General features: G+C 41.7%; 1 protein-coding gene across 3 annotated transcripts in view; it reads right to left on the bottom strand.

The window, feature by feature from the left end:
- Window positions 1-25054, bottom strand: part of MAP2K5 (mitogen-activated protein kinase kinase 5) — a 125872-nt gene that overhangs the window by 70692 nt on the left and 30126 nt on the right. For all 3 annotated transcript variants that reach the window (XM_027465711.3, XM_027465713.3, XM_027465712.3), the window contains exons 9-12: window positions 14220-14259; window positions 8686-8754; window positions 8509-8590; window positions 4517-4578 (exon numbers count right to left, since the gene is read on the bottom strand). In XM_027465711.3, the coding sequence (XP_027321512.1) occupies window positions 4517-4578; window positions 8509-8590; window positions 8686-8754; window positions 14220-14259 (253 nt within the window). The remainder of the gene's footprint in view (window positions 1-4516; window positions 4579-8508; window positions 8591-8685; window positions 8755-14219; window positions 14260-25054) is intronic.

Genomic DNA, 25054 nt, shown 5'->3' with positions numbered 1-25054 from the left:
CCTCAGATGGTAATTACCTGTAACAAAAGGCCTTAGTCAAATTCTGTATGCCCTGCGGTGTGGCCTTGTTCACTTTAGCCTTTCAAAAATCAAAACAGGGGAATTCTACTTACACAGCATTTTGACATAAGAAGGAGGAGAAAAAAAGCATCGATGCAAAAAGGGGGATGCAACATTTCAGGTTTCCTCCAAAGGTAAAAGTAATTTTACGTACACTAAGCTTCTTTGATTATTAAACATATATTTAGATTACTTAGCATCTTTGAAATCATTATAAATTAATTTATTTTAAAGCGTGTATTCGTAAAAAAAAAAAAAGAAAGAAACACTTCCTAGAGGGGAAAAAAAAATCAACAGCTGTGAGTTATTAAGTAGCTTTATTATGGAACATGTGCTGAATAAGCAGTTATAAGAGACAGTATCAACCCAACTCTCCCATTCCGACTGTCTCAGCAACAGTGTACAAAGGAATAAAATGAGCTTTTCCCTTTATGTGGCATTGCAAATATGCACACAGAAGTCCCCCCGACAGACGAGCCTGGTGTAAAGTACCGTTATTCACATAACTTACATTTGCCCACCACATGGAAGGGCTCTAAATATTAAATATTATCCTAAAACGGTGCTGGAACAGGGTATCTTTTGATTGAACATCTAGCAGGAATTATTGGTATTCAGTAAAGAGGGTTTTACAACAATGACTTGACAAAGCCTTGACACAAAAAGTACTTCCACCCGCTGTCAATCACTCACTCTCCTGACAGTTCAAGTGCACATCCTTTCAGGGAGAACTTCAATCAACATTAGCACTCAAAATACAGTGCACAATGTCACTGCTCAAGAAATTGAATTGAAAATAAATGCGTGAAGTGGCAAGCAAAGGTAGAACAGATTTTACATCGGCAGACCCAAATAAATAGGCAGCAGCACGAAAACAGGAGGAAGCACAGCACTTTGGGATTCCCAAGATGCACTTTTCCCTTTGAAAAAAACACCACCATGGCCCTCTGCACAAATAAAGGGCACAGAAAAGAAGAGAGATTTCACCTTCTTGTCAACACCATCTCATGCAGGCAACCAAGAGGAATTTTGTGATGAAGTCAGAGATCTCCCCGGTACCTAGGGGACTGAAGTCTCAGTACCATCTGCCTCTCTTACCGTGTTATCCTGCCCCTCAAAATGCAGTGCTTTGCCCCAAGATCTGCCAACTGCTTTCTTTGGAGGATTTCCTTTTACTGCCTTGCATTTTTTCTAGCATTCTGTCTTTCAGCATCAAACACGCCACCCCCCAAAAGAAGAGAAGACTATCGCACTTGACAATAAATTCCTATTATGTCAGCTTAAAAGCTCATCGTCCACCACAACTGGTTCCTGCCGAATCGGTGAGAGGAGTGTATGGAAAAGCAAAAAGGAGCAGACGACCATGCAACTGCAGAGCCCTGCTCGAATACTTACAGCAGTACTGCAAGGAAACGAGTGAGAAAAGGGTAACTGAGTACTCTTTGGGCTATGGAAAGTCAGGGTTGTCAAGAAAGGGATGTCTCTTAGGTAGTTCAGCCTGTGGAGATCAAGAATGGCAAGGAAATGACCTTGAATGCAACTTGGTATTTAATTGAGCGAGTGGAGCACAGGGGCATCGCGCTCCCTTTGCTGCGTGCGTTGAGCAGGCACAGATCTTGTTCTAGACCAGCTGGGATTGCCTGCGACGTTTGTGCTCATTGCTCTGAGCAGGACAATCGCTTTTAAGGGCTGCCAGTCCAATGCTTTTCATGGGGATTAAATTTGTGTAACAGGAAAGGAAGCAGGAAAACCATCAAGTCAGAGAGGAGAATACTGGGCCACTGCTAAATGTTTCCTCATCATCTTCCTCTGGCGATGGTTTCACTTAAAACTTCTACAAATATAACAAAAAGATTTTCTAATTAACAGATGAGCAGGTCACACATATTATTAAACAGCTTCTGTAGACTAATGCATTGTACATGTCTCCGGGGAATAAAAGACAAATGACTCTGTGTACACGGTGCAAGGAAGGTAAAAAGAAAATGCACAGACCGAAAAAACAGAGAGACCGTGGAAGCTCCAGATTTTGCCCACAGAATCCATGTAAGCTCTAGCTTTTGTCTGACATTCTCCTGCCCATCAGTACGTGATCAGAAGTCCTATAGGTTTTAGGTAATCTTCACAAGCTGTTTGGAGAGAAGATTATGGTGTCTATGCACAATACCTGGCAAAAAGGTGCCCAACCTACAAAATGGGCTGCTGGGCTCTACCGAAATGTCAGACACCAAGATGCAGGGTGGTCATTTGTGAAAATGTAAAGGAGCTACTCCTGCTGCTGATGACAAATTATAGAGCAAACAAAAGCTCTCAGTGCCTCCTTCCAACAAGCCTACCAAGCCAATTGAGCAAAAACTCAGCACCAGAGCAGAGGAAGCTGCCAGTGCTGGTTCAGCCTCAGCGCACCCCTTCTGTTACTGGGAAGCAGGAGGAAGGGGCGAGTTCCTCCTCTGAAGGCACCTGCTCCTTTGTTCACCTCTCTGCTGACCCCCTGGGCATGCTACAGACTGCTAAAACAGCAGATAAGACAACAGTAAAAAAAGCTAAGTATCAATTCCCCGTCCATGTCAGGGAGTCATGCTCACTAACTAACAGACTTGTAAGGCGATGACCCTGTAGGTGAACAAATATATATATTTTTGTTCAAGACATAAAAGATGGGGCCGAAGCACCGCTGTTATGGACAAGTGAAAAACTGGCAGAGAACATCTTCGGTGGTCCGAGCTGGGCTGGCTCGGGAGGATGTGAGAGAGGACACAAAAATAATTAAATAAGTGATAAAGTAAGTTAGTGTGGATGTATTAATTACACTACATGAAGTGAGATAAGGAAAAGGAGAAGCGAGAACCATCTGAATAAATGCTCGAAGGCCCATCCCAGTATTATTACACAATACACATGCTACTTAGCATCAGGAATATGAGCAAGTTATCATTCATTGCTCCATAGGGAAGAAGAGATGAAACGTTTTTACTCTGAACTAAAGGTGAAAAGCATTCAAATTCCGTAAGAAACTGCTAGGCTATATAATGAGCAGATTTGAAGCTACTTAGAGGAAACAGCATCAGAGAAGGATGTTCATCACCCTGGGCAGGCCACACAAATTAAGAGAAAGTAGAGCTGTGAATTACAATGAACAGAGACTAAATAGCTGCCTGTGTTGGATTAAAGGATTTAAATTGTCAGCTTGATGTATAATGAATGTGAAAACCCAGCACTTAATTAAATGGCACACGATAGAATAACTTTGTTATGCTTTAAACTGCTTAAGTTATCAAAGTATTCCTTATATTTAGCAATTGTTTAGCAGTATCTCTCCCCTGTGACAACCACTAAGACACTGGTCAATTACCTGGTGTTCAGTCTTGGCAAAACATGCCACTTTTTTTGTTTGTTGTTGCTGTTAGTATTCCATAAGCTGAGTTTTCAGTCACGACTAGTGAATCTCTAGCAAGACAAAGTCTCTGAATGCTGTTGAGGCTCAACAATGGCATACCAGGTGCTTGAAGGAGCCCACTGTCAACCCCTTGCTACCAAACCAAGACACTTGGGGCCGACAGCTCAGCCTGGATCACAGACATCTCCCTGCTCACTGGGTCTCCAGCCACCACCGTTCATGTGTGGAGGGTTCCAGCTCAGGGGTGAGAGAGCAGCCAGTCCCCACGCAGCCTCTGTCAGGCTTTTGTGACGAACAAAAACTTCATCTGCCTTCTTCATTGTCTTAAGGAGTACACCTACCACAGGGGGAAGACAGCAAGTGTGTTCTACCATTGCATTCTGATAACAGAAGCTGACTTTATTTTTCAACCTGAAAAGCAAATCTTAGCGAATTATTTTGTGCAGAGTGAGGACGGTTGGAATGGAAATAACACACAAGAATCAGCAGAAGTGGCAGACAAGGGATCAACATGAGGGCTAGGACAGCACTGCTGAATCAATTTTTAAAGAAACCACACGTTACAGAAGGATTTGAAGGGTAAATAAAGGAGATGAAGAGGCCTGCTCCATCCTAAAGGGTTGATATGAAGAAACGTGGCCACACAGCTCTCCAGCAAAATCATGTATTTTTCTTATCCCGTTCAATTTATCACATCCTCTTACATTTTCTGAGCCTCTGGCAAATGTGTGTGTTAGTCACAGAACAGGATGATATCCTTAACCCCTGTTTGGCCTGGCAAAACCTTTCCAACAGTAAAGCAAGCACAGATGGAGCCAGTTATGACCCTGAACTCTGGTGGCAGCAGACTGCTCTGCCTTCACAGCCCTGCGTCCTTGTGAAGACAGGACGGTTAGCAGGAGCAGTGAAGAGGATGGATACTTTCCTTTTACACACATACAATGAGGACAAGGTTTTTGGAGATGACTCAGTGTCCTAAGAGGGAACGTGCACGCTCAAAGCAGGGATGTGTTATATGCACAATCAAAAACTAAAAGACAAAACCAAAGAAATACTTACAGCTACTGCTATTCTTCCTAGTACGTGTTCTGGAATTTTTCTATAAACATCCAAAGATCCCCCTGCAGGGACAAACAAAATGTGCTTAGGTAACATAAAATGAAATACTGCCCTAGATTTGAAGTCACAAGGGTTTTCTAGGCCTTGGTTATTAATAAAAAAACCACCATCAATGATATAACAATAACTGTGTCAGAAATAACTGACCTTAAAAATCTACCAAACTGAGTAAATGTATGAGACAGCATTCAGTTCTTTTTTTCACCCATGTTACTTACTTGTGCATGTAACACCAAAACTCGTTTTAGAAAACTTCCCAGCCACAGGACACAATATTGAAATCGGAGAGCTTAAAACCTTTGGGCTTGGCATAGCTCCTTGGAGACTGATAAAAACCATCAGAAAAAGCAACAGTATTCTACGCCAGTCCCCCAAACCTGGTGCTAATGTTAGGTGGTATCTGATGCACTGCTTAAAGTCAGCTTCTTCACGATGACAAAACCAGTGAAAGCTGGGCTGAGCCCTGCAGTTTGCGCCCACACCAATGTCTGAAAGATGAGGAGCTCTGGGGCGGGCAGGTAAGTTTTCCCAGTAAGTTCCAGTATGGGACAGAACTTACTACCTGGCAAAACCCTGTCCAGCCAGCCTCATATATTCATGGAGAAAGCAAGAAACCTAAGTCACGATTGTGCAGACATCCCTGAAAGGCTGTTTCCCTTGTCTTCCACATAGGGAATTAACGACTGTGCCAGTGTTAAAAATGTCCCTTGTGTGAAATACACATTTTTGTGTAAGAAAGTGAATTTAAAATTGACTATTACAAAAGTCCAAGTAGAATGGCCAAAAGGAAAAAAAAAAAAAAAAAAGACAAGTAAATTACATGCAGAACGTATTACATGCAGCCTGCAAGAATGTGTAGTCAACTCCAGGCTAGAGGTTCTCAGAAGTGCTTAGCACTGATCTGGCTGCTCTTGGTGCAGCCTCTGGATTTTACTGATGACACCACTGGGAAAAGAGTTGGGCCAATACTCAGCAATTAGGAAAACTATACTTTGTACTTCGCTTGTGGTTCAGTTTTTAAAAGTAAAACCCATTCGTTCTGAAATGCTGCAATGCAAAGAAGTCACAAGGTCCTTGCACCAGACTTCAGCCTTAATTATACAATACCTTTTATTCTAATGATTTTTTCCCCATTGTCTTTATAGTCTTTGTATGTCAGAATATAGCATGTGTTTGTCTTCACTAATGTTGCTCTGATTCCAGGTCACCAAAATTTCTATTTGTTCATTAAGTTTCATCTTTCAATTTATATTGTCTTATGTTTCCTGTGTATTGCAGTGAACCACAGTTCAAAAAGTAAATGTAACTACTATTTAACAGAAATAACAGGAAGAAGGCTATTGTAAGGTCAGGCAGTTTCTGTTAATACTTGTAACTTATCCTTAAATTTTGGACAAAAAGACCTACTCTCAAATACCAATCTGCTAATTCTTGCTGTTACAGATGTCACTACAGGAAGTACAGGCTGGAAAATAAAAATAGTAAAAAAAAAAAAAAAAAAATCTTTTTGCAGACAGCTGGAGAAATTTACCATTTTTCTATGGGGAAAAAAATACAGCAAATGAACATTGTGGACAAGGTTTCCACACCCAAATATAGGTTAGCTCCCAAATCTATACGTAGACATCTCGGCACAGTCTGATAACCCGCAGCTCTTGCTGTTTCTAAAGGGAATTTAATGAGTATTCAACAGCTTCAAGGAAAAGAGGCTACAACGAAGTAAAGGACAGTGGTGCATTTCACCATCTTTAGTTACAAGAACATCAACTCTATCACAGACATAAGAGGGCAAAGATTAGAAAGCCTCATTTCCTATCTCTGCTGATCTGTATGATCACTTGGCAGGTGGAAGGGTAATCCAGGTCACTTCAACCTCTGCGCTTTGGTATTTGCAGAGCTGGAGTTACCTGGTTTTTTTCTTGCTTCCACGTGTCAGGAAAGAGCCAACATGGCACAATACGCACACCTTTTTTTTTTTGTGTGTGTGTTCCCCTAAGGCATGAGTACCCCAAAAGAAGCAGATCTGTATCTAGGTAATTCACAAAGGAAATGCCCAGCTTTTGTAATATTATCAGTAGACTTCGCTAGTACAGGATACACCTGGGCAAACAGTCATAGGATTTTTCTAGATGACCCGGACTCTGAAAATACTACAAACTGGTCCATTAAAGTAAAAAGGGCCAAAAATTTGTCAAGGTTAAGGTTGTTCATCTGCAGGGTTAGAAAATATTTATCATCGTCACCTGCATCCATCCCCATCCAAATCAAAGGCCTGGAAAAAAAATTGGCAGGGTCCTTTTATTTGCATTTTGTTCTTCCTTTAAATGCTTGCCGTTGTTTTCTGCCAGAAGGAGCGCACAACATGAGGCAGATCAGAGGTCATCTCCAGCATAATTCCAAGTAATTTGTGCATGGTCAGTAAACACCATTGTCGTGCAACATCATGAGGGATGCATACCCTACAGGCTTAAGTATTTTCAGACAAGAATTTGGGACTGCAAGCATTTATGTCCATCATTTTGAAAAGTCTCTGAATTAGCAGGAGCAAACACACTCCAGGCAGATGCATGTTTTGGCATGAGCAGCTGCCTCCTTACTGCATGGGACTGATGCTTAACACGGGCTTGCAAACCCGAGTGCAATTGCAAGAAGAGCCCAGAGAAATGGCTAATGGTCACACAGCATGAGAGCACCAAAGAATTTAACTGGTGGGCTTTGGTGAATAAATAATACTTTCTCATCAAGCTTTGCAAATAATGGAAAATCTGAGAGGATCCCTCACGCTTGGAAAGGGGGCACAATGATCGTTGGAACAGAGGTAGTAAGTGTGAAAAGAGAGAAATAACAGTAATAACAGACCATTTTAACAGGGGGGAAACAAAATGCACCATACAACCCTAAAGGGCTTTATCTGTAGTCCCTTATCAGAAAGAAAGAAGCTACTCAACAGTGTTTAATTTAATGGTATGCATTTGGCTTTGTTTTTGTTTTTGTTTTTTTTTCCCTGCCAGAGAGCCTTTCCTCTATAGTAAATTATTTGCGAGATCCTCTCTTCTTTATATGCAGTTTAACTGAACCTTTGTGAAAAAGCTGGATAGAGCAGAAAATGCTGGCTCATAGGAAAACCCTGAAGAGAGTAATATACTAAATGCTTGCACCAACATGAAGCTCAAAGTTGAACGCTGCAAAGAGGGTTCTTGTGCATGAGACACGGGGGGACTGTATCTGTCATGAGACACTCTCAAAATTGATACACAGAGGGCAGCAATGATTACAAATTGCTGTAATCAGTATACTTTTCCTGCCTTTTGTTCGAGATTGTCACACAGCACAAAATTTCAGAGCAAAGTACTTCTATATCTCCATAATGATGGCAGCATCAAATTGTGGGGAAGGGGATACTGTCGGTCTGAAGATCCACGTTGGGAGAGATAAGAGTACACTCAGAAAGAAACTTAGTGCAGCACTGCTAAACAGCTGTGTTGGAAAATAATTCCTTGTCTTGCAATTAAGAACCGATTTCCACTGAAAACACACAGGACATTGGGTTAATAGATTTCTTTAAAAGAAAATCTGTTTTGGCTAGCAAAACATTAAAAGTGAGGAACAGCTGTTTCGTCAGTGAGGACAGATTGTATGGAAGACTCAAATATCAAACCACAAATTAAGCTAGCATTTATTTCTGTTCTATTTACATTTTCAATAAAAGTAAGTGAAATTGCATTCAGGAAAATACAGCATACTGCAGAATATAACCCAATCCCAATACTAGCCTGTTCTTAAAAAAGCTAAATCAAAGTTCTCTCTGTTTTATTTTATATTTCAAAGTCATAATAATGCATTCTGCTCCATACTGGAAAAGCACATCTTTATATGATTCTCCCCATTTACAAGCTTAGCAATTAAAAGCACACAAGATGGAAAAAACTCACCATCCATGAACTCTGTACACAATGAAATTCTGTTTTCGACAAAAAATGCACCATAAAATCCTATGATATATGATGAGTCACACTGGAAAAAGAAAGGAAAAGAGAAGCCTGTTTAAAAAAGGACACACTGTAAGATGACTGTAAGCAAGAATAATTAAAATGAGAAAAAATGCATACCTTATAAAGAATTTCTAACTCTGACATAATCTGTTTCTGGAGCTCCAGTGTTATATCTAGGGGTATGACCTAAAAAACAAACATCAGACGTATGATCAGCTCCGACATGAAAGGTAAGTGAACGACTCAGAACAAAACAGAAGGCCCGGTATTAATTAACCTCATGTGAGAAAAGGAATGGAAGGAGTATTTTAATAGAGCCATGGGAAGAAGGGAAGTGGAAGTAAGGACAGAAGTATTTACTTTGGAAAGTCAGTTGCAAATAAATTAAGCTATGCAGCCAATTTTATCCATGAAAAGTTGAAGGTTGCTGTTTATTCATTTGACCAACAGATGAGCTGGAACACAAGCCCAACGCAATGAGCAGGCATGGTCAGTCTGCGGGTCTGTAAGTCTGGAGATGCTCAGCATTCACCCAAAGCACAAATTAATGCCCAGCCTGGGGCCGTCTCTCCTGTCTGCCCCACACCGACTCCTCTTGCTATGAAGATGTCTCATGAAAAATTCTGGAACACTGTGATCCTGACAGATGTGCTGAGCTTATAACTTAAAGATTTAAGTAAGTACTGTGGTATTGAAACTATCTCTGAGCTTCTCAACAGTGCCCTAAAGGAGTGTCAAGAGCCATCTCCTAGCACCACTTTTCTAATTTCAGTTTAATATCTCCCCCTTGTCTAACACCTTGAGCCAGGTGCCCTGAGGAAGGGCTCGGGCTCTGCCAGGAACACCTTACCCCCGAGTGCACAGCACCCAAGTGGCAAAATACAGATGAACCCATGCACCCCCACTGTCTGACCTCACTACTTTCCTAAAGTCTTTCTGCTAATACCTGATTTTTTAAGATGAAAGTAGTTATTAAAGAAAGGCCGCAAAACTTTATTCCATCTTCTCTGCAGTGCCACCACTGCACTTGCAAGCAGCCAGAGAAGAAAAATCTGTCCTTGGTGGCTATGAAGAAGGCCAGTGCTAAAAAAGTGACTTTTACAAACCTTTCTTTGCCATGTTTATCAGAAGATTTGCACACTTAATTCCTAAGTACTACTATATAAACCAAAGTGGATTCTGAACACAGTTAGCTGGGCTCAGTCTCCTATCGTATGGTATTTCGCAGTTAAACACGTTAAGCCAGAGGAACACAAAACGCAGTCGATTTGCAGAATTAGCAGAACAGACATTTACTGCTGACAAAACAAAACGCAGGGAGAGCACCTCCAAACGCATTTTACAGTATCAAAATCTGTCCAACAGAAAAAAAAAAACGATAACCTGTTTCTATCAAGACTTTGCTTTAGGGTTATTTATAAAAGCTGTCACTAAACTAAATGGTAAGTGTAATACAGGGCTGCCAAGAAACGTTTAACACACTTGTCTAGATCAATAATCATTTGCCAACAATATTCGCTTACATTTTTCCAGCGTGAAAAACTTCAAATAATTTGCTGGAACCCTATCAGTTTTACCTATTGAATATTAACAGAATTTAATCTTGTCAACGGTATAAAATTGCATTTTATCTCCCTAAATCCTACTAAGAGGGAGAGGTTTCCCTGCAAAGGCTTCGCCACCCCACACAACGACTAGTTAGCGTGATCAGTGTCAGATACATCGCTGACATCCAATCAACCAAGACCTGGCAGGAAGAAAGGTCTCTGGCTGATTTGCATTAGCCATAATTACACGCAGACCCTGCACTGTAATAGTGTCGGTAACGGGGAAAAGCAGAGCTCCTGGACCTGCTGGTGATTTGCTTACTGCAGGGCTGAGCACACACAGGAGCACCCCAGCATGGCAAGCAGACAACACCACCAAATAACCTGGGTGAGGGCACCGTCTCCCTTTCTCAACATAATTATTATGCAGAAGCATTTTATTCCACCTAAGCATGCCCAGCTTGAGTGATCCCCAAACTGGAGGCAGCCATCTGAAGTCGAGGCTGGAGGAACCCAATTACAGCACTGAAACGGGGACAGGAGGAGGACGAATCTGTGCAGCACCGCCTTCACCTCCACTGGTAATCTCCACTGCCATGCTCCTTTTGCACAGTTTCCAAGCAGATTTAGAAAATTAAATTTGAATGCAGGAAACAACTTCCAAGCATATGTAGACATCGGGTCAGACAGTGTTAAAGCAGGGGGAAAAAGATTCAAACCTGCTGCTAGCGAGGAGGGAGCCGTGAATTAGGATTTGGCTGCAACCTCCACAGTCGTAACATGGGTAAGCAAATGAGATGTGGTGTTAAACAAACCTGTCCAAAACAGCACCTTTGGAAAGAATTTGCAGCAAAAAGTCACTCGGTGGTTTTCTCGGGATTGCTGAGAGCAGAACAGTGAAACTGAATTCATCAGGCATAAAATAACTCGCTGTGAGCTCGCACGGCGCTGTTAGCACGGGTGGGAGCAGGACTCCTCCCCAAGGCTGCATAAACTCCGTGTACCTAACATTTCGAGTGAAAGGGTTAACTTTTAAAGGAGGAATACCTGAACATATTTCCTCTGCTCTCCACTACACCTCCAGGACAAATAAGGATGAGTTGTCAAGTTAAATACAAGCAGTCAAGTGACTGAATTATAATTTACTCTGTGCTCAATTTAAATTAGTGTGAGGCTATTAAAATATACAGTATAAATACGGCAATTCATCACAAGCTGTCATGGATGACTTCATCTATTTGCTGGAGTGGCATACGTTCCACTGAAGGGAACGAGAGCAAAATCACAGGTCAAATTAAGCTGCTATTCTGTTTTAATTCACTTATTTAATCTGTGCCGACATAATTGTCTTTTACAGTATGTACAACTCAAAGGAAATTTGGGAGTATTATAGTCGGTATACAAATGATTAATCAAATGGTCCATTTAAATGCTAGCTTAAGAGCAGGAGAAACCAAAAGCTGCTGAAGAATGGCAATCAGCCAGCGTACGCTCACATTTTTCATTTGGATTTTTTTCTTCCAATTAGAAAAAAGGTTACATTAGAAAACCCATTAAATCTTTCGCACATTATCTAGCTGTAAAGTTTATATAAAATATGTAATGACACAGAGAGCTTTGGTCTATAATATGGATATCAGCATTGGTTTGTTATCCTGTTCAATATATTTGCAAGATTAACTACCAGCTGAGAGCATTTTAATCAACAGGTTTACTGAGTGTTGTCTCGTCGTATCAAATCTGTGTGCAATTATCAAAAAACAAACAAACAAAACCAACAGCACTCTGCATTCACAGATCCTTCAGTGCGACGACGTCGCTAGCAGCATGGTAATCCTCTGTCAAAACAACTGATCCTTGTGATCATCTTGTCAAGATGCAGGTGTGACTGTCCTCTTTTTATTGCTGGGTACGCCGAGCTGTAGATGCAGTAAGTAATTTTATTAATGGAGCAAGCCAGCACGATCACCGTCATAGCGTGTTTCCTGACCTGCAGCTTGTGAGCGTGTTATTTTAAACCACGATAATGCACACGTGTTGGTGCGGTATTTCTTCTGTAAGTGCACTGAAAAAAATATAATTGACAGTGACGGGACCACCAGGGGTAGGGTCTACCCAGAGAACCCAGCTTCCCAAATCTTCACGATGCTAATTATCCACGAGGACTAAGCGAACCCTTGGACTCCAAGGGAAACAAGAAGGTGAAATTGCGGGGGGAAGAAGGCTTTTTGCCACAGGGAGGTGATTTCAATTAACCTTGCAAAGGTTGAACTCATTTCCCCTCCTGCGGGCGTGATTTTGCTCTAGCTCACTCCAAGCTTCTCTCCAGCCAGCTCCAGGGGCACCCCTGGCCCCAAACCATGGGTCTGGGGGCAGCGGGCAAGGCCAGTGCTGAGCAGAACTGGTGCAGAAGGAGAGCAGAGAAAAGCAGCAACCTTGTGCAACACCAGCATCTAGGGAAAGAGCTTCCTTAGATCCCCACTGAAAGTTGTAACAAAAGGTGTTTCTGCATATTAGGTTTTCTGTACTTTCGTGCCTACTGCATCTCAGAGAATTCCTGCCTTATTCTAACCGCTCCTGACAGATTTAGGAGCAATGGATACCACTTGAAAATACTTGTTTGTGATATTTGTATTCTGTACAATTAGAAGTAATTTGGATGTTATTTAAGTTTCAATTTTTTTTTTTTTTTACATGTAGAGAATGAGTTCAAATGTGGCAGTAAGCGTTTGCTTTTACTCAACTCACAGAAAAAGTCAAAAGCATTTCTCCCATTGGAGTGCAGGGATTTATGTGATCCTCAAGGAAAGCCAAAACACGGACAGAACCTCATTTTACTAAGTTATACGCAGTAAGAATTACTGACAACATGAGGTCAGATGTGAAAGTTACCCATACATGTAAATACTTTCTGGTAAAAATAAATCGTACAATGCCCTGTCTGAAGTCTCAGTATAATCCCACATCATTTAATACCAATTCTGCTTGCAGCAACCAGCTCCCACAAACTCCTCCTCTCCCTTCTCCCACATTCTTCTGTTTAACTCAGTTATACCAGATTTCAGTGACTCAAAGAGGGGAAGAAAGACAGATGAAACAAAACACACAGATCTCCACTTAATTATTCTTTAAGTTATACATTTTTTTAAATGTAACTTTTTGGTTCCAAACTATTAAATAGAATTATATGAATACTACAGTTCATTTGTTCTCCCAAAGTCTCTACCATTTCAAGTTTGAATGAAATCAAGTTTAAAAAAAAAACAGTTTCGGTTCTACACAGACATCAATAATTTATTTTATAGCTTAACTGAATTAATAATGTAATTCTAAATCACACAGTAGTTGGCATATTGTAGTCATAGGTGCATTATTAGCTTACCAAAGCTTTAATTTAACTTCAGAGAAGACTGGTACTTATCTGATACACGTAACCACATTACACTGTACAGCTTCACAGCTATAAATGCTAACAGAAGACATATACACACACGCACGGATATTCAGTTGTATAAACACAGTTGTGGGCAGGGAGGAAGAACATTAAAATAAAACGACCTGTTAAAACCACAAGATCTCCTAGGAAAACATAGCAGTACCCTAAAGAAAACAGGGAAATTCTCTTTATTTAAAAGAAGTTGCAGAGACCACTCAAGAATATGCCCCTGGGGACACAGTGGCAGTAGCAGAGAGCTGTAGAGGCTGACACCCTGCGACCTTTCCGTCCCCGTTTCTGTTACACCAGGCTTTGGGAAGGTGAAGCAGGATCTCCACCAGCTGCTAGAGGGGGTTTGTCCCAGTGCACAACCCACGGCTGCGTTTGGACCTGTCCACACAACCATCAGGAGGATGTGGTGGTACCAACACACAGAGTTAAAACAAACCTGCAGCTCCTGGAGGGTGAAACCTGGCTTCTGGGAACTCTCTGCTCATTTGAGCTTACTGGATTTTTATACCGGAGCTTTCCTGCATAAACAACGTGGACTTAACACAATAAAGCAAATTGAGATCTAACCATCAGAGGGAGGGGAAGGAAACCCAGGTCAAGAAAGAATGAAAAGAACGAGAGAAAGTGAGAGAGAGAAAATTACTGTAATATCTTACCTTTACAGCTAGTATTTTTCCACTAGGGACATGATATGCCCTGCATGAGGGAAAAAATTAAATAACTTGAGATGACATAAAATTACTTCTATACATACGTGCAACGTGCATACACTAATTTCACAGAAAAATGCCTTAGAGTACAGTGTATTAACATTTTACTGTAAACCAAATTTTAGACAGCATTTCTAAAGACAGACTGATGAAAACAATTGATCTGCAGAATATACTCACAATGGAGCTGTTTAGCAGGTTTTTTGTTTTTTTTTTTTTACATCTGCATGTTTTACATAAAATCTATACACTGAAGACTGGTACAGCATAATAGCACACTTGCAAGTATGAATTTATCCACTTTCACATTTTCTTTCAATGAAAAGTTGTGATATAATACGCTACTCAGAATGGTAACAAAACCCAGGTTTTCTTGCACAAGCTGGCTAATCGTAAGGGTATTTTCAGCAATAAGACAATGAGACCCACAGCTATACCAATTAAAGTGAAATAACACACGGTGACCGCTTTCTTTATCGAAACCTAAGGACCCACAGAAACTATTTGTGAAATGACCTTTCCACATTTGTATTTATGATTAGCACGTGTGCGCATGTAAGGTTAGCATGCATCAGTGTTAAAACTCAAATGTACTCAAAATAAATGTCCACGGTAAGTCAAAAGCTATTTGTCTAAATTTCTGAAGACAAACATTTGTAATTGTTTTTTTAAGCAGTGACTTGTGCATTCCTAAACATAAATTCCCAAGAAAATAAAAGGTAGAAGAAAAGTCTACTAAAAATCCAATGTAATTTTGCATAAAAACAAAACCATTAAAGGTTTTCCTCTTCACTAGTTTTATTGTCTCGTACTGATTTATGACAGTACGCACAGTAATGTCATATATGTGGCACTAACTTTAAAGAATTATAATCTTTTACCACTATATACCTCTAGCAATTATTACTGAAGAAAGAGCTTAATAGTTTTTTCCACATGCCAAATCATACGTGGTACGGAGCGAGTCTGTTTAATCTCCTTTATAATCCCAAGTGCTTATAGAATTCCTGCTAATAGCTTGGCAGCTTCGAAAAACCTCACCTTAATTTAAGAACTTCTGGATAAATATTTATGTAACTGAGTGGTGATAGCTTTTAGGAGCCAACGTGGTTTAAAGAAGCACACCAAAATCTGTGCTATCTGATGTCGGTGTAACATGCAAAGAGGAAAACCATGGGGTGAAGCTCTGACGGGCCGGTAGCTGAAGGCATAATCGATGAATCAGAGGGAGTAAATGAACTCTGCTGTAAGTATGGATGAACCAACAGCGGCAAAACGGCACGGACTTAAGATCAGCAGAAATGATAAGAAAATGAACAGGTTGAGATAGCATGCTTAATGTCTCTTAGCTTAATACGCACTGTGCTGGACAGTTTGGCAACTTAATTAGCTTGTCAAGAAAGCTGATCTTTTTTCCATAAGAGAGATCTCCCGTTTCCAAGTGAATTAAAAGGGAAGACTTGATTATTTAATTATGATGCACGCTAATTCATCCGTGGAAGTTTGGGTTAAATTTCCAGCAGAGGGCAGATACCTGGTTTGGTTTACAGAGCACTGACAGTACCAATTTAACATTTAATTATCACTGCGAATTGGATCACAAAGGAGATACCATGCCCATGGGTACAGCGTGTCCGTTGGCTTTGCAAATGGCAAGCTACCTGGGAGGAAAGGAATTTGTTTACTCCGGGCTGATCCGGCATCTCAATTGTCCTGACCTTCCCCAACACAATAACTGCAAAGTGATTAATGGAGTCTGAATAGGAGCTTTGGTTACACCAAAAGACAACCGTACACCTCTGTAGTGTTTTAATTAACAGCTAACACTTCAAATTAGTCTGTAGTTGCTGCAGTAATTACCTGTTCCAATGAGTGTGTAGGGAAAACGCTTTTGTTAGATATTATGTAGAACTGTAAGTTGGAATTGATCATTTTGGTTACAGTCAGCACAGCTAAAGCCTGAAGATTTAGCACCGTTACGTAGCTTCAGAAGGATCAACAAAAAAAAATCCCACAGAACAATGGGCACAGCATGAAGAAAACCACACTTTTCATGCATACTGCACCCATCAGAGAGTCTGTGGATGTCTATGAGGAGATTTAACTCATGTCTCATCTCAAGGGTCGACCCTTCCAGACTTCAGCGTCACCTCCAAAGGTAAGTACACAAACTCGTCGTTGTAGAACCAGATCGTTTCTAATGAAGCAAAATAGCAAAATGCAAAGGTTCCTCAGCAATGCTGTACATCTCAGTGAACACACTTAAAATCTTCCAGGATGGTAGGCAAATGATGTCGCCTAATAAACAGCTACAACAACTCCTTTTGCTAGGAAGGCATTTGAGCAGTGCCTAATAGCCAAGCCAAGCGGATTTAAAGACGAGGGAGAACAGTTGCTAAATAGCTAGTGCTCAAACACAAAAATAAGGAACAGAAATTAACAAAAACAAAGAGCCAAAATGAAATGCGTTGAATACCTTGCCCTTCATATCTAACAGGAGCACACTCAGACCTGTTTTTCAGTTGGCATTTGCTTTGGGGTGATGCTCTGCCCTGCATGTCCCACTGTCGGCTGCCAGCGAGCAGGGGTAGCAACAGCACAACGCCTCTCTGGTTCCCTAGAAACCTCTAACACAGCAGAGCTGAAACGCAGTGGGTTCCACCTTGATCCTGCTTTTGTTCCTTTCATGTCCTGCTGAAGTTTTTCTTGTCCCACAACTCTGCACAGAAGAGCTAACATGGTGACAAAGTCACCCCTGTGCTCCTACCTCCACTAGGACCCTTTTCAGGCAAGGTAGCACAACACAAAATATTCAGTGAAAATGCTATTTTGATGTTCGCCAAACATCATATGTTGAAGAAACCAGCTCTGGAAGATTAAGATCTTCTTTCTGCTATTTTTGTTGGCTTGCTTTTGACCTACTGTACAAGCCATAACTGGGGACTGAGAGTAGGCAGCTATTGTTGAGGAGCAATTGAAGTGGCAGCACTGTAGTCAGAAGTTTAAGAAGTCAGTTTGGAACACTTGATGCCAGTGTCAACTATTAAAAAAATATAAAAGTTTCTATTGAAATGCCATTGCAATTTTGCAACTGTTGCACGGACTGCTCTTTTTCCTCTCTGGAGAGGAAGCTCCTTACAGATATGGGAACAAAGTAAGAATAGATTCTTATCCACAGCCTGATCCAGATCCCATTCAGGTTAACCGGAGAAATTTGATGTTTGTTGATGGCATGGTCCAAGCACTGGGCTCCAACAAGCAAATGCTTGGAAATGCTCCCACCGGGGAGAGGAAATTGAAGTCTCTTCCTTCCCGCTCCCTTTGGGGTTCTGTGCTCTGAGCCCTCTCCACCCATTGCAGCAAACAGCTTCTGAGCAAGGCTGGCAAAGCTGTATCAAATATTTTATTAACCTTGACTATTAACCACATCCCCAGGCAGTCAAAGCCCCACGCAACCAAGTTTTTTAGCATAACTTTGTCTCCTCTACTCGGAAAATCAGGAGCTGCCCTCTGGGAGTGCCGCAAAGGCAAAAGCTGGGGTATTTGGGGGAATACGCAAGGCGGTGTGAGCGAGCGTGCTCTGCTAGAACAAAGCCCTCCAGCTAAGCTGGAAAAAACTTCCAGTGGACTGAGCAGTACGGTGTGTGCATCCCATGTGCTCCAGAAAATAAAAATCGATATCACAGAAAACTAGAATAGGGCTTTGGGGGAACTGCCAACTCCTTGGCATCTCTTCCCTCCTTATAAGAGGAGCGTTTCTCTAGGAAAGCAAATTAAAAAATGAAAGCATCAGAAGCAGCTGGTTTCTGTTTAAAAGGAAAAAAAAAAGGCAGCTGAATTTCACATTGCCTGCTTTGTTCTTCCTCAGGTATACAGCAAAGAAAGCCAAAGGAGAAATACAAGATGCTTTGGAGCTCAATCCTCTTTATGAAAGAAATCACAGCCCCTAATTTGTAATGCTAAAATTTCACACACTGACTAGGGATAGTGAGTTTCTGCAGGACTTTTATATACTGTACTTCAAAAGTAAAACAAACAAAACCAACCAAATAGAATACGCATGAGCTTCTTTACAAATAGCTTAGATGTCAAACAAAAAAATTCTCCCTCGTAACTTGCTAAGACTAACAATTTTCTATTCTCCCTGTGAGAAATTTTACCTAAAAGCACCATGGGGAGCTGCATTACTCACTGTGATCGTGGTATAATTTCTTTCAGGGCAAAGAACTAACTTCATGTTTCAACATGCAGGCACTCAAGAGAAACAGCAATTTTCAATTTGTTTTCTCATTTTTAATTGTAAAGCATTCGCCCACATACAAGCAACTTAAGGATGGTCACATCAGAAGCACAGACTGATTATGCAAAGATCCTTGAGCTTTCTCAAACACCTTTTCCTAATATGCATTTTTTTCAACTTCAAGCTGAATTTAGAATTATTTACAAACTCAAAAAAAAATCAGTCTCTTCCTAGAAGAACAAATTCATTACAATTATTGCATCATGCTACAAATCCTGATGCAAAAAGCACTGAAGAAACCAGCAACAGCTTACTACACAGAAAATCCTGCTTCCCATCTGTTCACTCTGGCCACCAGGATATATTTTTCTGTTTTTCCCCCCAATAGCCATGGAAACAATTTCTAATCAATAAGATATTCCTTGGCAAGACCAAATGATTCAAGGGAAAGCCATGACCTGTCTGCTATGCCAATGAGTCAGTCCCTTCCCTTCCTGGAAATATAACTAACATCAGCAAATATGACAAAATGATATAGTGACGGTGCTGTCACATCAGTGATGTGACTGCAGGAAGCAGGGAGGCAATGTTACCCTGAGTCGAGGCACTGGAGAAACTTATGGCTGATGCCAAAAACGAAGATCTGCTGCAGCCCTACTGGCTCACAAAAAAACTTTGGTGTCTCCCTGAACCGTTCTGCTAAAAGATGCTTTTAATACACATGCTGCTTCCTGCAGAACTGCAGAAAGGCTGGTTGCAGGGCACCTCTGCCCACCACCTACCCCATGGAGGACTGCAGTGCTGCCCTAGCTTTGTCCAGAGCTGTGCTGGAAGTCTGGAGGATGGAGATCCTCTCCTTGCCTTTCTCCAGCCTGATCCTGTGCTGCACCATCTTCTCGTGACCTTCCCAAGCAGCAAACAGAAGCCAAGAAGTAAAAATAAATAAAAAGTAAATACTTTGCATCCTTTCTTGCAGATGCATGTCTTTCTGTTTCACGCTTTTGTTAAAAAAATCTGAAGATATATTTTCACTTAACAAGATCCACAAATACCGTTCCATTTCCCCATATCTGTACCAGCTCACCATAGCACTGCCCCGATGAACTGCAGAGTTCTCCTCGATGCACAGAAAGGCACGCTCACAAAGACCTCAGAGTTACCAGGAATGAGTTTCTACCCAGAATGAATAGCCACAGACAAGCACAAACACGAGGCTTCTTATTTGAGCTAAGAAGTTAACACAGAAAGTGACGGTTGTTAGCAAGAAGCACCTTCAGATGTAACGGCACTAAATGAAGTCAAACCGAACATTTCCCTGCCCTATGAGAAATAACCTAGAGCAAAATCACTGTGTCAGTGTTGCACACGATGAATACAATTCTCTAAGTGTTATGCACTGCAGAACGACACGCCAGTCACCAGCTGCAAACTATATGCAGCAAATCACCCACAGATTTGGTTTACTGGTAATTTTTCCTTTTTTTTTTCCCCCCTCTGTTTTCCTAGTACTGCTACTGTCTGTCGTGCTCCAGTCAGACTCTGGCAGCCTAATGACAGAATTGTCACGTACTCAGATGGCCATCTAAAGAAACAGATTCAAATTGTTTCTAGGAAATAAACACTTTGACAGTTGTTGCCTTCTGCAATAGACAAACACATTAGCCTGACTCTCTGGCTGTTAAAACAGGAAATCCAAAGTGCACAGCAGTTGTAAAAAGGAGCTTTTATGGGGACTGTGCTAGTTCGAACAGCAATCTACGCCAACCTCCCCACTATCTAAAATCCCATTACAGATGCTTGAGTACTGATTGCAAAATGATTTGTTGTTGAACTAGAAAACAAACCCAAAATACTTGTATCTGAATTTTAAACTTTTACAAAGAGCAAAATTGGCACTAGAGGCTGCATAAAGAAAACGCAGAACAGCAAAACGTCTCACTTAACCCATCTCTGTGGGAACGAGAAGGCTTTGGCATCCAAGCCGAAGCACGGCAGAATGAATCCCTCACCTCTTTTGCTCTGCAACCTAACTCCTATTTCCATCTGTTCCCACTTACATCATTCTTCCTTCTCCACTGCAACCACTCAGGGTCATCCTTTAAAAACGGGGTTACACCTTTCTCCTTGTAGCCATCCCACCGGGACTTGGTTCCCATTCCTCGGGGCAGACCCATACCCAAAGAACTGAACAGAGAGGGCTTTGTCATCAGTGTCCCCCCATGGCCAGTCCGAGCTCACTCGTTGCCACAGGACCAAACCAGATCAGATGCAGACACTGTAATGTACTTCAGCTGCTGGCTTTAAACTAGCTGAAAGGACGAAAGATAGCAGAGCAGTCATAAGGTTACAGTGACACGGACAAGCATTACCCGACACAGCACACACCCTGCAGTACAAAGTAAAGCCATCACAATTTTTGGAGGTCATTTGAAGCAACAGGGTGAGCCAAAAAGCACGTCACATCCTATGGTAACGGTAATGGCGATGCTTGCATCTCTCCACAAGGAGACCTAAAGCTGGATTTGCTGCGTTACCAAACCATGTGTTCATGGGAGACGTGTCCATGCAAACAATTGCTAAGGAAACACGAGGCAGTGCAGCAATGACCACTACCAGAAAAGAGAACTGTGCCAAGGAGGAAAAGTTTCCTGGGCATTCATTGTAATACCTGAAATAGGGTTTTCTTCTAATCATGGCTCGTTTTCAGGTAGGAAGCTTGCTAGGTTTTAGTCAAGACAGAGCTAACGTTTCCAAGACAGCATCGTGAAAATGTTCTGCCCACAAACATCTCCTTTAGGAACCAGAGGCAAATGAATGTGGAATGAAGTTTGCAAGAAAACAAAACAAAACAAAAAAAATCAATAACCCATCACAATTCATGGTACCGAACAAACAAATCCTCAAAAGAAAACCCCTAAGCACTAGAAAAAGCCCTACCCGAAGAAGTCTCCTGCCCCAGGAGCAGCTGAGGGTGCAGATGCTGGGATGTCACGGTGCCCAGCTCACTGCAGGACCACGCTGAGGTTGCACCAGGATGGGCAGCACACGAGGGCAGCTTTTGCATTGCTCCTGGCCATCACCATTACTACAGCTGGGAACACAGGGGAAAGGTGGTTCTGTGTCAGAAATGGATGTGGGGGGCTAACCTTTGTACCCCATGCAGACCAGTGATCAGCAGAGCGGTTAGTTCCTAGCAGCTGGAGTGAGCTATTTGAAAGAATCTGGGGTGAAAAGATAGGGAAAAAAATTCAGCATCAACCCTGATGGTGTGGTTACACTCGTTGTTCTTACAGAGACATCAAACACAGATTAAGGAAAAAGTTGGAAACAACACTGCTGGTATAACAGCAAAAAAGGACTTCTACATAAATGCACATTCTTCTGTCCCTTGCCATCTCACACCCATCTCTGTAAGCAAAAGCAGTATTTACAAAAGCATTCTGTATTAGGCGACAGTCGGAAACTATCGGCTTGGAGTAGCTTGGCTGTGGCAAATTCCATCAATTCTCTCCGACACAACCTCCTGTTTGTAGCCCAGAAGCAGCTGATACCACCTGCACCGGGGTGAGCTGCCGTGCAAACTGCACCGTGCTCACACAACGAGAGCAAACTCCAATTCTCAGGGTTCCTATTTCACCTCATCTTGCAAGCCGTGGACACGCAATGCAAACAAACCAACTTTAATTTAAGAATCATCCAGTTTCTAATTAAACAGCCATAGGCAGCTGGCTGGATACATTTTAATCAGTTTCAATAACCTATTGATTGTATACTGAAGCTTAAAAAATTAAAAGTAAAAAGATGATCGGGGAATTGTCCCATCTCAGAACAACAGTAGAACCCTCTGTAAATAACTCCTCTCTTAACCATCAGCTAAATGAACACTTCAATACTGCAGTACAAAGTCTTCTGCAAAATTACTTTAACTAACAAGCAGAAATTTATCAGCTTCAGCCAAAATCAATGCTGAAATCAATTTGAACACTGGTTGTGTCTAAAGGGGCTCATTGGCAATTTAGGGAAATTACACCATGTAAATGCCTGTGCTTTAATTGAACAGTTTCATCAACTAGGCTGTGATTGCTGTCCATTCATTTATTTACTTTCACTGCAGCTACCATTCTGCAAAGGAATGGTTTTTGTCAGTCTTGAAGGAGGTACTTTATCTTCATTTTATGCACTTTTGTGCATAACAAATTTTATGAGGCAGGCGAGTGATAGCAGGGGTCAAGAGAAACAAGTGAGCAGCAATCACTGGTCAGTCTTGTTTAAACTGCAATGCCAAGATGCAGAAATTTTGTGGGGTGTTTCTAACTTTGCCCAGCTATTATCGCTACACTGCTTTTCCGTGTGAATAAACCAGAACAAAGTAACCACAAAAAAAATAAATAAATAAAAAATGAATGTGGTCAGGGACAGGATATTAAGGTCTCCGCAGGACTGCAGGGAGACACGAACTTCAGACCCCACATGGCCATGGACTTGTCAGAGCACCAAACACTTCACCTCCCTGCATCTCCTTGTGTGCAGACAATGACGTTAGTCTCCTTGGCAAAACGTGCTAAAAAAAACTGTGAAGGGAACTATTTCAAGGTGGGGTGCATTATTACCGTGCTGTGGATTCATGCAGAACACCAGAAATGAATGGAGGCTGAAAACAGAGGGGGCTCCAAGAAAATGAAGGCTTTGCTGAGGTCAGGCTGGCTTCAGCAACCTCTGCACGAGGTGCAAAGACAGTTATTGTTTCTGAAGACCAAACCTGCACTAGAGACCCTCCTGTGGGAGCTCCTTCGTGATAGCACCTGAGCTGGAAAACCACCAGCAGCTTGCCGAAGGAGCAAACCTTGCAGAACCGCAGCTCCTCAAGGCAATGACAAATCCCATCAGCGCTCCCGCAAACAGAGCTAAATCACCTCCCACTTCCTCTCTCCAGAAGTGACAACATTTCCCTGCTAATGTCCCTGCCATGCACTCGCCGAGCAGTTTGCAGGCTGTCTTGCAAGAGAGATCGACTTCCCAGCTGTCTCGCCATGCGCCACGTTTAACCTGCTAATGGGGCACCCCAAGGTGGGCGCAGATAGAGGAACGAAACGGGCAGATGCTGGAACGTACAGCAGAGTTGCTCAAGTAAATTGCTCGAACAAATTAAGCTTCCGCATTTAGCCCCATTTTCCCTAGCCGAGCCATTCCTCTGGGCAGCACAGCACCAGCAGCCGCCTCTCTTCCCATCGCTCAAGTTAAGTGAAGCCGTCTGGTTTCACAGCACCTTGCTAAGATAACCAATTCCCCCTTTTCTTCCCTCTCTCCCCAATAGTAGGTAACCTCACAAATTAATTACAGCATCCTTGAGCCTCTATGCTTATTGTAGAGCCTTCAATAGCTGCAAGCTAAGAGAACCCAGAATATTTCCTACCATACACAACGCTTACTCAAAAAAAAAAAAAAAATCCCAGGCACACAAAACCCTGTCCTATTCCCTAAACAGAGTTCCTTGACCATCTCCCTTCTCATTAGCTATGATTACGAAGACTAGAAAATATTAGAGAATAGAATAATATTCATTTTGTTTGTGTATAAAGGAAGAAAACAGTGACGGTTTAGATAGACCATGAGAGAGAGACACTTTTTGCCATAATTACCTGCCCGAGACCTACTGTGCAATACTTGGATGCAAAATATACACAGCTAAGTATTTTGGTTCTAAATAATTTAACGTAGCCACTCCTGAGACTGGCTGGCAGAGCGCATACATCACAGCACAAATCAAAACGTGAACCTTATTTCACTGAAGCAACGGAGCAATCTGACCAAAACGGAGTCTCTCGGAGCTCTGCAGCCACTGATGGAGCTAAAAGATGCAGCACAGACTTTAAATGTCTTTTGGATATGCTAGTGAATTATTTTTTTCTGCAAAAGCAATTTAAGTAAATACCCTAGATGCGCTGGTATACGAGTGCTTTCTTCTGCCACAAAGCAGCCCAGCAAGCCCATTCTCCATCCTACCAACTCCTATAAATTGGCTGATAAAAAATTGGAAAGTCTGCTGGAAAGCTGGGAGGTTGAACAGCTACAGGGCAACAGTCCCAGGGCCGGCCTCATACGGCAAGGTGCGAATCTCCGTGAGATAAAAGCAGCTGAGCTTTTCCAAGAATTCACAGCACGGGACTTAAAACATGCCACGGAAACTGGAAATCCCAATTAATGATGCAAATGAACCACAAAAGCTGGGAGAGAGAAGAGGAAGGTACTGGGGTGCTTTCAGCCTTTGTTGCAGCAGTGCTCATCACTTTCTTCACGATCTTTACTCAAGACTGAGTGAAGGAATTCCTGCTGACTATTTGTATATTTCAAGATACTTTTCAAATATACAGTTTTGGATCATTTCCATGTTCACACACATTTTTGAATATACAAACCACCAAAAATCGAGAATAATTAAATAAATTTGCCATATCCAACTCCGTAATTGCTATCATTCCTTAACGAAGAAAATAGCATATCAAAAGGAGGGGAAAAACAGTAAATCAGAAAACTATAAAAT

The sequence above is a fragment of the Anas platyrhynchos genome, chromosome 11 (genome assembly GCF_047663525.1).
Source record: "Anas platyrhynchos isolate ZD024472 breed Pekin duck chromosome 11, IASCAAS_PekinDuck_T2T, whole genome shotgun sequence".
Classification (NCBI taxonomy): domain Eukaryota; kingdom Metazoa; phylum Chordata; class Aves; order Anseriformes; family Anatidae; genus Anas; species Anas platyrhynchos.
This window is presented reverse-complemented; position numbering and strand designations above follow the sequence as displayed.